The following is an 18015-nucleotide window of genomic DNA, read 5'->3' on the forward strand; positions in this document are numbered from 1 at the left end:
TACAAAAAAGAAAACTGTTGTGCAAAAGTTTCAGAGGCGCTAATACCAAAACCTCTCTTTCTTTCTTAGGATATTGAGAAGAGCCAATCCAACCACTTCTTGATTCTGTTCCGGGACAGCAGTTGCCAGTTTCGAGCAGTTTACACTTTTTCAATGGAGACAGACGAGCTGACGCGTTTGGCTGGCTACGGCCCACGAACAATTAGCCTGTCCATGATTGAGGAAATCTACAAGTACAGCTCTGACAGAAAGCGTTTCACTCAGATACCCAGCAAGACTATGTCAATGAGTGTTGATGCCTTCACTATCCAAGGCCATTTGTGGCAGATCAAGAGGCCTACAACACCCAAAAAAGCCAGTACGCCCAAATGAATGCTCGCCTCCAATCTGCACTAATTAATTTGGTCTAAGCTGAGGGGGAGGGGAGGGGGGTGTCTTCTATTCAGCTTCTATCCACTTTTCACCTAGGTCAGGCTTTTCTGCTGTTCCAGGTGTCCTGTTGACCCCGTTTGTCTACCACTAACACCTCTCACAAGGTTCTCTGGAACTCTGGGGGAAACGTGTGTCTGCTCTCTCCATAACGTAGGCCAGGTGTGTGCCTATCTCACTCTTCCTCTCGTCAGATGGTGTGGTTATTAATACTACTGACTTTACTGGTTGTTTTGTTATACTTGTGGTAAGAGAACCAACTATTGTCCATAGCTGCAGGTTTCACGTTTTGTGGTGGGAAGTATTTTTATTCTTTTTCTTTGCTGTCCCTCTAATGTGCCGAGCTAGTGCCCACTGCCCATTTACTGTACAGCTGCTGCTTTTCATTAACTTTCCCCATCTACTATGATTAATGCTAATTTCTGCAACCGTGCCTTCTATATTAATAGTAGGACATGGTAGATACATTCCCCTGTAATTGGGTCCAGGGTTTTGCCCACCTGACCTTCTCTTCCATTTATGTATTACCACCATCTGAATTGGTAAACTTGCTTGACTTGTGCTCATCTACTGCCTGTTCGTTAATGCCATGGTCCCATGGTGACTTCTAGTGCTAGTAGTCTTCTCAAAAGATTTATTTGCTGTTCACCATCTACAAACCATGGAATGCCCCCATGGGAAGTGGCCACTGCCTGTCCTTCCTCACATTCATTACTCCACTGCTAGTTTATACTTCACTCCATTGTTCCGCAAGTCTTGTGCTATGGAATTCTTGTGCTATGGAATTCTTGTGCTATGGAATTGCCCTTGTGTCTTGTAACTGTGCTTGCTTAGGTCCTGCTTCATCGTAGCCACTAAGCACAAATATTTGCTTCTGTTTTTGAAGTGCTCAGCTGTAGGATGCTCTTTAAAACATAGACTTGTGAGAGGATTTTTTTTTATGTTTTAATAAATCCTATGTTACAGGGGCTGGATCCTAGTAGCCTAGGTGCCCCTGGTGCAGTGACTTGGCACCTCTTATGCTCTTTCCATGAGTCGCTCATATAACGCTAGAAGAAATGTGTATATTCTGAGTATCTATGTTGACAGTTTAGATATATGAAGTGTGGTGGGAATAAACCAATTGTGGGTGACAAATGTTCAACCCTGTTATGTTAGGTCATTATAATTTAAAACATTTATCTCTTCCTGTGAAAGCCAGAAATTAGCTGTACAAGAGCTTTGTATTTGCTTAAGTTGCGTTGAAATTGAACAGGTCCCTGTGTTTATAACTGATGTGCAAACAGACAAGGTAGTCTTCTGAATCCATCTCCATTAACCACAACAGTAAGACCGTTGTCACTGAAGATGCCTTAGTCTTATTCCATACATGATACGAGCTGCACCTACTTTATAATAAAGTGGGTGGTCTCATTGCTACAACAATTATCATACAAAGTTGGTACCATGACGGTGACAAAAACGGCAGAGCCAAGTTTATGTATGGCTGACTGGACAATTTACCCTGGGCGATCATAAGCACCTCGCTGCCCCACCACCAATTGTTATTTCTTAGACATACTGTATATAGGCTTGATAAAGCGAAGGGTCTGAAGTACATTTGGATCCTGTAAGGGGAGTCGAGTGTCTGCCACAGGTTCAGCCCTCACTTCCTAGGTGTTAAGCCCTGCCCCTGCGCAACTAGGCCACACCCCCACAGAACACAAGTGATACACTATTTATAAATATGCTACAGATAACGAAATTCATTGAATCGTCGGTGGAGCGTCTCAGCGAGTCTGGACTCCATAGCTGATGACCAGCTGTCCCACCGCATCTTGTATTTATAATATACATACAGATTTATTATAAATATCTATATTAAATGATTTTGCAATTATTTGTATATAAAAAGAATCAAGGAGAATGAAAGTTATGGTTTGTCTTTTATTGTGCGCTATTTATTTGATTGGAAGGGGGGGGTGGTGGGAATCAGTCATCGCCAAGACCAGAGAAAACTGAGGCAGGGACCGATTTCTGCTCCAGCTGAACCTCTGTAAGAAAATAAATAAAATGATTATTGCATAGCCGTTAATATATAATACACCAAATATTCCCTAAACACTTGGGCAATGTGCATTAGTCACTGAAAGTTTAATATGAAAGTACAGGAACATACATTAGAAATGGGAACATCTATCACGAGTACAAAAAAGGAAGCTTTATCTGTTCTCGTCATCAGAGCCTAGGGATGATATGGACTCTCTCCTACACCCACTGGAAGCAGCCACAAAGTGGCAGAACCAATATTTATTCCCATCAGTGCAGCACAAGTCCCTTTTGAATCGATAGACGACATTTCTGTGAAAGTTTTATTTAGCTCACATTATGGCTTCTTCCACGGTGTAAGACTACACGGCTCTTGCCTCAATATGACATTAGTCATACCACTCTCTGGATATCACTCACCGTCAGGCTCCAGATCCTCTTCTGAATCCTCCTCGCCTATGTTAATCTCATCGGGGTTTGTTTGAAGCGCCAGCTCTGCTAACTCTGTACGGGAAGCATCAGACCTGGAGATGGAAGATGACATAACTTCAGCTGAGCTGGAGAGATACTAGCTGGGAGGGTGGGGACAACATGTAGAATCTACGTACCTGACAAAGAGGATCTTCTCCTTCATCTGAGGTTTGTCTTTCTCCGCCTCTGCTGCTACCACGGCCGCTCTCTGCTCCAGAGCCTGCATCTCATCCGCTGGTTCTGTCAGGACAAGATAGTTATACTCTACATACCGTCACGTGACAGGACTTCATAAGATATGATGTATACGTTCTCTTTGTAGAACGACGACAGTAAAGGCATACAACGTCCTCATTATCAAGCGTTTCCTATGCTCTTGTCCAAACCACATTAAAGAGAGTACGGCAGAGCACAGCCCCACCCTTTAACCATTGGCACTATGCTACGGCAGTGGCATGACAAAGCAGCAGGACCATCGAAATTGTGTCTACAGGAAGAAGGGGCTTTAGAACTCTGTTGTGATAGTCTAGTTTTCTCAAGGACCCTAATGCAGAGGAAGGTGCAACACTAACAATGCAGTTATGGGGGTAGTACTTCCTAAAATGGAGCATCCAAGGGTGGAATTATCCTTTAAGTTGCAAAAGTAAATTAAAAAAACAACTTTATAAACTACACACACGTCACTACCAATCCACACCACATGTACTACCCTTGCACTGCCATTATGATGCAAACAATTTTGACCAGCTTTAATGTGACCGATGCTTGCTGGGGTGAGTGGGATAAAGCGTCTACCTTCCAGGACCGGCATTTGTAGCGGATTATTCAGTGCAAATTAAAAGACCCGTCATCAAAAACTTTATTTGCACCCAAGTCTCCAATGATCTATTCATCTCTTACCACTATGTCAGACCCTTAAGGTGAATGTTACTGACAGGAGAAAAGGGAGGATGGGGGAGAGATCATATACACAAGAATGAAATATATGAAAAACTAATTTGGACTCTTACGTGGGAACAGGCAGCACATTGGTTAATACATTAGAAAATACGCAGCAAAGGTTTCATATTGGTGCTAGATCTGCTAAATAGGAAGTAACTGGCTGTTACCTTTGGTGTCGTCGCCGGCTCCTACTGCCTCTGCTCTCAGTCTCTGAGATACGAGGAAGGTTCCCTGTGTGTTGTACTTGGCCTGTACACTACGCTTTACACGCAGCATCTCGCGCAGTGTGTCCTCATTACCGTGACGCACCTCAAAGTCTCTCCAAGTCTGCCAGAACCCCGACGTCAGCTGTGTGGGGGGGATTAGAGAGGAGGCCGTGTCATCATCTAATGTTACTGACAGAGACTACATAGAACTGAGCTATATCCAGGATGTGTATAAAGGTATTATATGGTCTGTAGAGATACTCACACGAGGATCACAGATCTGAGAACAGTAGGAGTACACCGCTCGGGCCCGATCGATCTCGCCCAGTTTACACTCCATGTCCGCGAAACGTACACACATCTCCCGGGCCTGCTCGTCTGGCAAGACCTGCGAGGGAGGAGTGACGCAATTAAAATATTTCTCAAAAATCCAATAATTTACATAAATACATCCACTTAATGCAAATAATGTTTCTTGTTCGTTAATACTCGTGATACATCTTTAAATTTGGTGAATGGAGAGGACTAAGCGTTACTGGCACCTGTCAACTTTGGATCACACTGGAGATTTTCTCAACTACAGCTGTATACGCGTGGCCCACCAGTTCCACGCATTTCAGTGTTTACTCATGTAGGGAGGGGGCCTACACAGGGGCCATTTATACATTATAATGAGCATCTTCAAAATGGATTTACAGTTTAGATTCAGTCACTCTGGAATAAATTAAGAACATCAGCGCCATATTTTTATAGTTTGTTATTTTGTGTTTAACCGCTTCTTAGCCATGTGTTTTACCATTGTCTGTAAATTCTCCTGCATTGCATTATTTCTACACCCATAATCAAGCGATCATGCATCACTTGTCTTCGTTTGATGATGTCACTGCCAGAATAACCGGACTGAAACCTTCCCTACCTGGCGATCAGTGCCAGCATCTCAGCGTCTATCTTCTGCCCTTGTATTACACACTGTATGGTCTATGGTTCAAGATCAGTACCACTTACGGCAGTGATCACATACAGAAGGTTTGCTTTTCAATTCTGTGTGTTTATTGCTACATTTTACTACTTAAAAAAAATAAAAATCTTCATTAGTATTACTAAAATCAGCAGTTCTCAATTAATGCAAATAAATAAACGTGACCAGCACGTTACACGCTTCTAGCACTTCAGTTTATTTAGTGTTCAGGTGCTTTAAAGCACTGAACATGTTGACTTGTATCACTATTTGTATTAGAGCAATTTCAGGATACAAGTTTACACATATTCCTTTATTTAAACTTGTAAGTAACAGATTATTTGTTTTTGCACCAGTACATTACAAGGGTTATCATTCGTTGATTTTCATTAATTTCAGCAATATTCCGTTACTCATTATTTGCAAAAATGTCATCATTAAGACAGGCAGGGTTATGTCTGCGTTTCTGTGGTTTATTGGTTAGATCACAAGTTTATTCAGTGTATGCTGGCGTCATTATTTCACATTTACTTATAAAAATAGTAGCATATTCTTTGCAATTATAATTTGTCATTCTCCCGATGGTACACAGATTGTTTTACTTTGATGCTGAAATCTCGAGGAGAGAGAGAAATCTATGGATCTACACCTATTGTCCAAAAAACATACTAGTAGGTTAATTGATTGTTATCAAAATTGACCCTAGTCTGTGTGTGTGTTAGAGAATTTAGACTGTAAGCTCCAATGGGGCAGGGACTGATGTCAGCGAGTTCTCTGTACAGCGCTGCGGAATTAGTGGCGATATAAAAATAAATGTTGATGATATTTCATTAACCACTTTTCTTGGTTATTAAAAAGTGCATATAGTGGGTATATGGTCTTTTTTTGGGTCATCTACTACAAATAACATTCACAAACCTTTCAAAAATGTTCATCTGTTTATGAAAACAAAAGCTAAGCGATATTGTTACAGGAGGTCGGTGTGCTTGACGTATTATCAACTGTTCAATTGAGCTGCAGGGAAACTAGGAGGCTACAATGGCTGATGCTGGCAGTAAGATAACATTACACATAATATTTCCAGTTCTCGCATGTGAACATTTACAGATATATTTAGGAATGTTACAAGATTCACATTGGATCGTCTTTAGTTTTTCTGGCTTTGTGAAACATAATTTTAAAGTATCTTGATGACATTCCAGATTAGTAAGAAAAAGGCCTCTGAACGTCATCGTTACCTCAATGGACTTCTCATAGATGCTGCGGGTGTGTGTGACTCCGTAGATCTCGGCCGCTCTCTTGATGTAAATGTTGAACATCTCGTACTGCTCTCCTTTCTCCACGGCCTGTGTTGCTCGCTCATACAGCGCCATGGCGTGCCGAGCCAGGCCGTGCTCCTCCTCCAGCTTAGCATACAGGAGAAAGATATCTATCATAACGAAGACGGGCAGATATAGTGACTTATTAAGAGACTAATCACACTACAATAACCTTCCACCCCTCCACTTTACTGGAGATTCCCATACAAACTTTTTGCAAACTTTCGGGGGCAGCCATCCAGAGCCTGTTCAAACAGATCGCGAGCTCTCTCCAGCTTCTTTCCTCCATAGCGAGCAATGAACTTGGATAGGTAAGTGCTCCAGATATCATAGACGTTGGGCCACCGGAACAGGGCAATGCCACGCTCATAGGCCTGGTGACAGAAGGTATTTGTGCTCAGTAAATCTGCCTCCTCATATAAAAGGTCTAGTACTGAAACTTACTTCTTCACCTACCTTAAAACTTTCCTCAAAGTAGTTGTGTTCCTCCAGGAAGAGGGCGTAATTGATGATGATTTGTGGGGTGGCTATGTGAAGATCAATGATCCGATCATATACAGCCTTAGTGGACTGAGGACAGAGATTGGATTATAACTCATTTAGACCGTAGGAAATTAAACATTTAAAAACAACATCCAGAAGGATTAAAACAGTAATACAGATTGTGAGACAATGTGACGGAACGGTACAGACTCCATCACAGAGAGACATTAATAGGGATATCGTACCTTGAAAGTGCCCAAGCTTTCCTCCAGATCGGCCAGCATGGACCAGACTCGCAGGGACTTGTATAGTCTGTTCTGCACAGGCTCTGACGCATCAAAGTATTCAGCCTTCCGGGCAGGGACCGCCGTGGCTTTCTGCAGAGAGAACAATGTCACACATCCTTACACAACACAATTTCCTTCTAGAAGGAAAATCCATTGATAACAATGGTTTATCATCACTTTTTTTTCTACAGGTATTCTATAAATCTTGAGCCAAACACATGGACGTACATTATTCTGCCCCCAATACCTTACGTCTCCCCATGCTTCCATCTCACAAGAGTGAGAGTTACTGCATTATACACAGTTACTGCATTTCTTACTAGCATGATGGAAGATGGAATATTGCCCAGGCTATACCGCCCTCTAGTGGCAAATGGTCAGTGGACTCATTTAATACACCAAGCTGTAATTTCTATACAATAGACTAGCTTGAGTTACTACACAACATACACGGCACAATGTCCTTTTAAACAGAATTCACATGCACCGCATACCATTTCCCCCAATCTTTTTAAGTTCCTCACCCTCAATATAGACAGCGCCTCCTCATAATTCTCATGTCTCAGCTCCATCTCCCCAAACTGGCACCAGACCAAAGCCAAGTCATCCACGTGTGTGTACTTCACCTGGGTTGCTCTCTGCAGAATCGCCCGGGCCTGGAAATAAGCCACATTAAAATGTGCATTATTGTGTTAGATTCTAGATTTATCTAAAGGCACTTCTGGACAATAGGCCATGTACTATGTTAGCTGGTGTCTGGCATGGCTGTGACTGCGGGACGATGCAGGGCCGTCTTTCCCATTGGGCACAATGGGCAGGTGCCCGGGGGCCCTGCAGCCAAGGGGGACCCGTCGGAGGCAGCACAAAATAAAAACAAGAAGAAAATACTTACCTTGCCGTCAGCTGGCGATCCGGCTCCCCCTCCCTGGTCTCCTCCTCTGTACGGCGCTGGCAGTGCATGTCGGGCGTGACGTCATCACGCCCGCCCGACATACATTGCGGAGCGCAGCACGGAGGAGGAGACCAGGGAGGGAGCCGGATCGCCAGCTGACAGCAAGGAAAGTATTTTCTTCTTCTTTTTTTTTTTTCAGGTTTTTATTTTGTGCTGCCTCCGACGGGCCCCCCTGGGCTGCAGGGCCCATATTTATATATATATATATATATATATATATATATATATATATATATATATATATATATATATATATATATATGTTAAGAGGGCCCTGGGACGATGCCTGGGCTGCTCTTGGAAGAGAACATTGAATTCTGTGATTTGTTTTTAAGGATAATCTTTAGAACAGTGTTAATAAAATACCTTCATGGAATACAGAGATATGTAACTGTTGTCCCTTGTGGCTTTAACTCCTGTAACTTCCCATGTCTTGTTATTGTAGATTAGTGAGCCCTTACTGTAAATAATAAAAGCAGAAGGTGTCTATACTGCCAGAAGAAGCATTCACTCACAATCCAAAACTGGCATCTACGCTGGAGGACCTGGGGCGTCCCCGTAGGAAGTAACCAGTAAAGTAATAGTGAGGGGAGCTGAAGAGAGCCAAAAAGCTCCAACTGTAAATGAAATAAAGTCACGCTCCTCCCTTAACTACTGAATAAACCCCGCCCCCTGCACAGTATCTTCCATGTTCAGACGTTCACTACGTACAATTCAAAACAGATTTCCGTAAAGATAAAACACAGCAGTGTAGCGTGTATGTAATATGCACACAGGCAACTCACATCGTCTATTTGTCCATTGTCCTCATAGAATTTAGCGAATGAGACCCAAAGTGTGTGGGGTTTCCCAGTTGCCTTTGCTGGGTCCACCGTCTGAACGGCCTCTGTGTAGGTGTTAATGATCTACAAGGAGTAAATATAAATTATACATAATAAGTTTTAGGTAATGCAATGTTCCTCACTCCCAAAACAACATCCCCTCTTCCAAGCCTTTTTTTGGGAACGAGCTTGGTTTTAAAAATCTAAGACTGAACCAATATTCATATTTACGACCCATATAATAAATTCACAATAAAATATATATGAGGGTTTCGCAGGAGCTGGGTAAGATGGGGGATCTCACTGATCCTAAAATTGGTTTATCATTATGATCATTTATATGGTGCAGCCTGTTTTGCCCCAACCTGAATATTCTGTCCTTTGGGCTTAAAGAGCTTTGACTATGAAGCAATAACCACGTACCTCACGCGGCTTGCCCTGATACAGCTGCACCCGCTTGTGCCACTCGTGGATGTTGTGTGGGTTCTGTCGCAGCAGCACGCCATTAAGTAGGAGGGGCCTCCTCTCCATCAGCTGCTCAAATCGAGCCAATCGCAGCTCTAGATCTAGGTCATCTGACAAGAGAAAGACAGCATGAGGACTATGACAAGAAGGGAGGTAAGAGAGAGAACCAGGGCCATGACGATTCTTACCGTCCTTTTCTTTCCCCATCTCACTGACTGTCTCCATTTTGGCAGCAATGACACTCTCTTCAAAATGAGCGTATCTGTCAAACACCTGAGTGAAGTCACGTACGGTGGTGACTGTCTGAATGGCCTCTTCATAGACATCTCGGGCCTGGGAGAGATGACATTAGCACTCAGAAACATGTCCAACCTGGACAGACTAGTAGAGATCAGAGTACCTGGAGGACAGTAGGTTGTCGGCCAGGACTGGACACGAAGATGGAGATAGAGAAGAGTAAGAGCATAAAGAACGCTGAGTGTTGGTTACCTTTTCCAGATGTCCACTGCAGGTATGATATTCAGCAAGCGCACACCACAGCTTGCCCCTCTGGTCTGTAAAGCGGGTCAGGCCCCCACGAATAATGGCTGCAGAGTCGAGGGAGCGGACAGACGTTGGGTTCTGAGAGAGGAGAGCACATAGCTCCTGCCAGAGCTGCAATGGAGAGGAGAGACGCCAACGTTATACCGTATACACACACACACACACACTTCTAACAATGCCATCCTGTCTCTGCCCTCTTACTCCAGCCTGAGCAGTGCCCCGTCTCCCTGTGTAAGGGTCTTCTCAGCACTTTACTGTTTTGTAAGCACTTTAATAGACATAAACCTGAAGGGTGAACCTAAACAAGCCATCAACTCATTTGATAATACAGTCACTTGTCTTTGCACTGACTTCTTTCTCAGCTGAATATTGGTTCAGGGTGCAAAATGGCTGCATCCATTGTATCTAGGTGACAGATGCACTTTAATCCTCAGCTCCATTCTGCTCCTATCTTATTCTAGCCCACTCCACTTAACAGATTTCACCTCATCTCCCAGCTTCCTGGACACAATCTCAGACCTCTTCCTCTGGTCTCACCTGATAGTTTGATTTTCCCTCTTTGGACACAAAACCATCTTGGTTTACTATGGTTGCCAGTCTGGAGGCCGCCTCATCCAATCTGTCCACGGAGCGTAGATATTCTATATACTCCTCTGCATTCTCTGGCGATAGCTGTGATGAAGAAGAAGAGAGGGGTTAGAATACAAAGCCCAGGTTACATCATTCGCTACAACAAGAGATGAGAGACACCCACCTTCAGGTATCTCCTGTAGACCCTGACAGCAGTCTCTGGTACGGAGTGGGCCCGGACGAAGCGCAAGTAGAGGGGCCAGATGCGATAGTGTTGGGTAATGGGGAGGGCACGGAGAGCCCGGTCAAAGGTTCTTCTAGTGCGTGTAACTTTACACTGTTCCATGAGAAACTGGCAGTAGTCCAGCCAAATTCGGGGCATCTGAAGGAAAAAACAGAAGACACAGATGAAGATACATCCTAAAAAACAGACAACACTTTCTAAGAAAAGAAAAAGCTACAAAACATAGTAAAGAACTACAAGAAAAAGCAGAAACCTGAGATAGAATAAAGTGCTCTTACCTTGTGCATGAAGACCAGGGCTCTCTCGTGACAGTTATTCACCTCCTCGAAGGCTGGATCGGTGAGACATCTCCTCTTCACCTGCTTTCTGCGCTGCTTTAGGTATGCGTACCACAACTTGTAGCTAGGAGAACACAATAGAGAGAGTGGGAGGTCACAGTGTGTTCATACAAGGATCAAATAAGTGGATCTACGTAAAGTGTACCCATTAGCCCTACAGTGAGGGGGGTTACAATGAGCCCTCCGCTATTAATAATGTAATAGGAGCTTAATCTTAGCATAAGGTATTCACATGTTCACGGCTGGTTAGGCAGCATTATCATACATGATATGGGATTAAATCTCACTTTAGGAATTTTGAGTAACAGTGAAAACCAGCCATAAAATAACTGAGCATGTGAATACCTTCTGTTATATCTTTCAGCATGACTCTTATACAGAACTCAAAAGAAGAGCACAGCAAGTGGGATCCACAACTTAGGCATCAATGCACACACTAACACCTATCAGACAGGGCAAAGTGTCAACATATCATTTCTCATGCTCACCTTCCTGGCAGCTCCTTCAGTGCTCTTTCATATACTAGGTTAAGTGCGTGCACCGGGCCAGAGAGCTTGCATTCAATATATCGCATCCAGCACTTGACAGAATATGGGTTTCGCAGGATCTCCTCCTCATACTGCAAGTCATCCTCCTCCTGTATATATGCAGAAATAAGTGTATGTGTTAGATACATATAGTTACAGAGAACAATATCTGTTACCCTACGGCTTATGGTTTACACCAGCGAGTCTCTCACTGCAAGTCTTCTCTTCATTCTAATGGAGGTACTTGACTTATATCGCTAGACAGGCTGGATAAAGAATCAAAGAAGGGGCAGCACAGTAGCACAGTGGCTTAGTGGTTAGCATTTATGCCTCACAGCACTGGGGTAATGAGTTCAATTCCTGACCATCGCCTTATCTGTGAGGAGTTTGTATGTTCTCCCTCTGCGTGGGTTTCCTCCCACACTCCAAAAAACGTACTAGTAGGTTAATTGGCTGCTATCAAATTGACCCTAGTCTGTGTGTGTGTGTGTTAGGGAATTTAGACTGTAAGCTCCAATGGGGCAGGGACTGATGTGTGTTCTCTGTACAGCGCTGCGGAATTAGTGGCGCTATATAAATAAATAAATAAATGATGATGAGATACAAAGAGCTGAAAGAGGAAAGAGAAGATCAATGAGGTACTGTAAAACAAAATGATATTGAGCCTATTCTGAGAGATTAGCTGAAATCACCCCGCATTTCCAACCACCTTGTTAGTATGACTCTGAAAACACGGTGAACTGGATAGAAAAATAAGTATCAGAGTACTAAAGGGCCACCCAACCATAATTCTAAGCTTCCTTTTATAAAAAAAAAAAACACTCACAAGCATGCATTTAGCCATTCCCGAATCTTGGTAGAACTTGACATTTTTTGTCAGTGTATTTATATTTGTTATGGGTGCTCTTTGTAGAAAGTCCCCATACCGCAACATAAAGACGCTATATACTATATCCAGCAATGAGATTACCGACAGGAATATTGTGGCGTATAAATGATGTTTCTATATATATATCTTTGAATGTTATCTGCAGACCCTTTTACATAAAGCATACTGTATTTCAGGTTTAGGGGACATTTAAGTATACCAATGTGTTTAAAATTTATGTCTTAATTTTAGTAAGTTAATAGAAGGAATGCATTTAAGTGATTAGGAGTGCTAGTGTCATTTTCATATATCAAGTCTACCAGTAATTTCTGTATTATCTGGGAGAAAAAACTAAATACGCACCAAATGTTCTTAAAGGTAGTTTACAGCATCTTTTTGAAACAGCGGTTAATCATAATGCTTTCATTTGTGCAGCACATGCCCTTTAACCGCTGGATGTTTAGTGTTTACAGTGACTGAAAATTGCAGATATAGCTCTTGATTTATAACAGTAACTGAGTGACAGTGTTCTGGGACAGTGACCCTTTTGTCACACATATGAAAGAAAATCAATGGTTCTAGAATATACTGTGTACAGAATGAATGGGGAATTATATATCAATCAGTATAGAATGCTTTCATTGGTACAATGCCAGACTGGTATATGTACATTGTGCTGCCTACACCTAGAACACCTCTGCAGACACAGGTCTGCACAGTCTGTCCCCGGCTCTGTCCGCAGTATCTCCCCTTATCCAGTACATGTGAGAAAAGCTTGAAGATGAATATTTAGTGTCCATGTTCACACAGCTGGTACGTGTATAAACATGTGCATGAGAGGACACATCCCACATTACTGCAGCCCCCGGGACCTGCCTGGGAATGTTGCCATGTATAGTGATACGGAGTACCCCAGGGGCAGCCAGAGGCTCTTATGCAGCCGGGGAACTACAAGTCCCAGCATGCCCCAGCTTACACAGTTTGCGGCTCTCCAGTAGTTATGGGACTACGAGTCCCAGCATGCCTACCGCAGCAGCCGGTCCCACATGTTACCCCCCCTTTGATCTGATGCCCGCTGCGGAATATTATGTGCTGGTCTCCCTCCCCCTTTGTATCGGGAGACATTCCCGGAGTCTCCGGCCACTTACGATCGAGATCTCATTCTCCGGCATGTTGTATCGTAACTCCAGCGGCTCAGGATAACGTCACTACCGGGAAGTGGACCTTCATGGGACCCGTACCACGGTTTCACACGCCTGCGACGTAACCAACGTGATGACGTTACGAACGCTTCAACCGCGGGGTGACATTTTGCATGTGGGCACTTGTCTTGTTTTGCCAGTAGTTGTGAGCATTGGCTTATGATCCAGTTTGCATCGACTTTGGTCGTTCTCACCTTGAATTATACCTGCAGTCATTCACCTTGTTATACAGCCAGCCAGTGATGTATATGTCTCGTTCTCTGAGATCATTTTGGGGGGGAGAATTTAGCAAATTGAGATGCTAAATATTAATACCTGATGATTGGCAAGCCCGCTAGCCTGTTCCTGTACATCATTGGCTTACTCATCCTAGGACCTACACCTCCAGATGTATCCTGATAAGTCATAACTAGGAATTAAAAGTGTCAGTATTATTATTATTAATCTTTTATTTATAAGGCACCACAAGCCGTACATAGGGGGTTGGAACATACAATCAGCACGGTGGCTAAGTGGGCAGGGACTGATGTGAGTGACTGTGACACTATATAAATAAATGGTGATGATGATACAATAAAATGTCAAAACAACATAAGTACAAAAGACACAAAATTAAATAAATACACAATACATTTACATAATTAAGGAAAACACTAGGAGAGAGGGTCCTGCTTGTGAGGGTTTACATTCTATGGCATACTTGCCAACTCTCCTGGAACAACTGACAGGGCCACGTCCCTTTAGACCAGGGCTGGCCCCTATAAATCCAGCTAGCTCCAGAAGTGCCTGCCACATATATTAAAAATCTATATATGGGGAGGTAAAAAAAGACTCAGCCTATTGGTTGATAAGGCCCTGAACTCAACCCCCCCCCCCCCCCCCCCAGTTCTGCACAAGACCTGCGTCTTTCATCCACACCCATTTCCTGCCCTCATTCCCGGTTACAATACTTTTTTTGGGCTGCACCCACTCTGTAGAATACCCTCCCTCACACAAGACTCTGCTCTAGTCTTCATCCATTCCCCGAAAACTCTCAGACAAGCTTACCAAATTCCCAAACTACCTATTTAACCTTTCCAATCTACTTTACCCAATTATCACCCCTCTACATGGCTCACACAGAACTTACATATATTCTCTTTTTAAACTCAAGCAACCCTCTGACCCCAAACCAACACTGCTGTGTGACTGGATCACATAACCCCATAAAGCTCATTTTCCCCTTGCAGTCTGGCTGGACCAATATGCACTATGTGACACTTAACCTCATGTATATAACTATGATTGTCCTATACTTAGTAACCTGGGAGCAGGGCCCTTTTACCTTTACCTTGCCTATTAGTTCCAGAGTCTTGTTTTATTATTGTGTTTGTTCCCAATTGTAAAGTGCTACAGAACATGCTGGCTCTATATAAATGTCGATAATAATATTTTACCCCATGTCTGCCAATGAAGAGTGTCCCCATGTTCTAACGATGAAGCACTTACTGCTGCTATTCAGAGCCTTCCCTTGTTACTGTTATGTAGGTAAGGACCTGCACCTAAACAGATATCAGTGATAATAAAAATGCTTTATGTTAAACCAAAAATCCCCAAAATGGCTAAATGACTTAACTAGCAATAAAAGAATAACCATACTATGTATAGCAATACAGAGGGGAAACCGATACCAGCAGAGAGATCCACCCCGGAGACTGTAGCGCAGTTGTTAGTACAACCTGCAACGTTCTGACTTCCTCCAGCGTTACTGCTGATGAGCAGCAGTCCAGCCCAATTGTCTCGCTTTTTGTGGGCACACATCACCGCAAAGACCTGAAGGTTTTCCAAGGAGGGTCGAGGACTTTTCTTGCCCCCTTCTCGCAGTGCCAGTCCACTGGGACCTGTAATCCCTAGCCGGTGCTAAGATGACTCCTTTCTGTCCTTCTGGGTACCAATTCTTATACCTCCCCCAGTTCCAACTAGTCGGGGACAAGGGATCATTGGTGCCAATAATCTGGATGGTTTGGCCTCCTGGGTTCCCTGTTAAGTCTGGCTCTGCTTGGTCGAATAACAGGCTTGGACAATTTTGAACACACCTTAGGGGACAATGGGCAGTGATCACTTTACTGTGGGAGGGTTTGGTTCCTTATTCAGGGTAACCCGTTAGAGTGTAAAACTCTGGGTGGTCTTTGAGACTGTAGATTCTGGTGGTTGTAGTCCCACTATGTTCGACTCTCACCTTCTTAGGGGAGAACCGTGATCAGGCGCTTATAGGGACTTAGTTATCAGGCACACAGGAAAGGGTCAGCATGTTACAATGGAAATTTGGAAGGCACAACATGGTGGTTATCGCTGTCTTAAGGAAATTAGTTTTATATATATACATATATATATATATATATATATATATATATAGCTATATATATCTATCTATATATATATATATCTATATATACATATATATATATATGTACATACATATATATATATATAGCTATATATATATCTATATCTATATGTATATATATATATATATATATATTATTAAAGTAATTCTATCGTTTTAAAATAATCATTGCCCAATCAATTGAATGTGTGTCCAAAGCACTAAGTAATTTATTTTAGCAGATGTAAATAGTCAACAATTCAATACATTATTATATTATGATAAAGTACAGTACAGCACAGTCAATACCAAAAGATAAGTACATACCAAATGCAATCGCTTGCGCACGCTGCGCACCCACCGGACCCGATGGACAATATTCTGTATAGAATATTGTGTCAGAGTTGACTGAGGCCCCAGTGAGATGCAACTAATATATATACAGTCAGTGTTTCATTGTGAACAATAGAGATGACGTAGATTGTTTCTATAGGTCCAGACGCTGGGTGGGTCCAGGCCAGACAGGTAATGGGTTGATTCAATCTAAGGAATCCAAAGGTGGGGGTCTTCTCTCCAGGGGGTCTGCTCCTTTTCATAGCCAGTATCATACAAAGGTTTACTCTCTAATATCAATAACTAAAGTATGCAATGTGCGATCTCTTCGCCGACTGCACCGGACAGCTGCTGATGATTAGGGCTTCAATATGATATCAGGCATGACACCTTTCCTATTACCTAAACCTTTAATAACACTACAATGTACATATAATCAACATATATATATATATCTCTATATATATATATATATATATATAGACTAATAATAAACCGAATACTATCTGCTCCTGAGTTACAGTGTAACAGAACCAATATGAAATTATATAAATAACTAACTGTTGTAATGCGAGTGTGTGCGCGCGTATTTTACCGTGCGAATGCACCACGCCACGTAACATGTGGCGTACGCTTCGCAATACGCACGGCAAACCAATATTAAACCAATATACTTTCGTTCATCCAATTATACGACTTCAACAGTCCACCCTTTGATAGTACAATAAACTATCACCTTAAAGATGTTATAAGCAGGATCTCAGTACCATGTTTCATTGTTATGTAATACAAATCCCCCTTGGTGTATGTCCACGCTGTTTGTAGATCTAAACAAGTTATCATAAGAGAGAGTCTTAATCCTCTAAACGACTTCTTCTTCTTCTACTATAAACCGTACACTTCTGGAGCTTGGAGATAACCTTTTGTATGCCATTCAAGGGTGCAATAAAACACTTAATACATTATTTGTAAAGGTACACGGTACAGTAGAACGTGTATCGGCTATACAGAATTCTCTACTACAGTTCTTCAAGTTTAACAGGTTCTTCTGTCCAACGCATGTCTTTAAGCTCAGAATACATTTAAACACTTCATGTTCATCAATAGCATCATCCTATGTCTATCAATAATGTCATATGCAATCTCCTTCAGCTTGCGTTAATATACACACATCTAATAATGTCACCAGTTCTTTTCATCAACACTTGTGGGCGGGCTATTGTCTGTTCGTTCTTCCCAGTCTCTCAATACTCAGATTTAACAGTGATCGGCTTGCAAAGCATTGGGAGACTTCAGACTAAGGGACCTAGGTGTCCTGCTTTTTCCCTTAGTGACCTCCCGCCTATAGTTCGGGTACCTCAAGAATATTTAGTGGAAAGAGAACTAATCCTACTTGATATAATCACTGTGGCACGTGTGAGCACGCCCAGCACTTTGTTTGGTCTAAAACCTTACCCTCCCAAGAATGATAATCATTCTCAAGGATGCCTGCTCAAGTCCGAATATTACTGGACTGGCATCGCTGGGTGTGTCTCTTTTCTAACCATGGGGTCGCCGTACTTACGGACGTAATGCTACTCAGACAATAGCCCCTCGCACTTTCTCCAAGCTCCAAGGTTTCTAAATTTTCCTTTACCCCTGAATTGAATAGAGTAATTGACTGG

General features: G+C 42.6%; 2 protein-coding genes across 2 annotated transcripts in view; one reads left to right on the forward strand and one right to left on the reverse strand.

Annotated features, from left to right (window-relative positions):
- CAMSAP3 (calmodulin regulated spectrin associated protein family member 3) overlaps positions 1 to 2340 on the forward strand; it is a 62001-nt gene extending 59661 nt beyond the window's left edge. The window contains exon 19 of the mRNA XM_075206979.1: positions 70 to 2340. Within this exon, the coding sequence (XP_075063080.1) occupies positions 70 to 372 (303 nt within the window). The 3' untranslated portion in view covers positions 373 to 2340. The remainder of the gene's footprint in view (positions 1 to 69) is intronic.
- XAB2 (XPA binding protein 2) lies at positions 2336 to 13702 on the reverse strand. Its single transcript, XM_075206981.1, has 19 exons — positions 13600 to 13702; positions 11545 to 11693; positions 10997 to 11120; positions 10659 to 10856; positions 10442 to 10576; positions 9851 to 10015; positions 9550 to 9694; positions 9320 to 9471; positions 8861 to 8980; positions 7648 to 7779; positions 7082 to 7213; positions 6810 to 6923; positions 6565 to 6727; positions 6273 to 6463; positions 4342 to 4464; positions 4038 to 4218; positions 3066 to 3168; positions 2878 to 2981; positions 2336 to 2462 (listed from the first exon to the last, which is right to left on the reverse strand). The coding sequence occupies exons 1-19, from the start codon at positions 13621 to 13623 to the stop codon at positions 2401 to 2403; spliced, it is 2517 nt and encodes an 838-aa protein (XP_075063082.1). The 5' UTR covers positions 13624 to 13702; the 3' UTR covers positions 2336 to 2400.
- Positions 13703 to 18015: the final 4313 nt, after the last annotated feature.

The sequence above is a fragment of the Mixophyes fleayi genome, chromosome 4, assembly GCF_038048845.1.
Source record: "Mixophyes fleayi isolate aMixFle1 chromosome 4, aMixFle1.hap1, whole genome shotgun sequence".
Lineage (NCBI taxonomy): Eukaryota > Metazoa > Chordata > Amphibia > Anura > Limnodynastidae > Mixophyes > Mixophyes fleayi.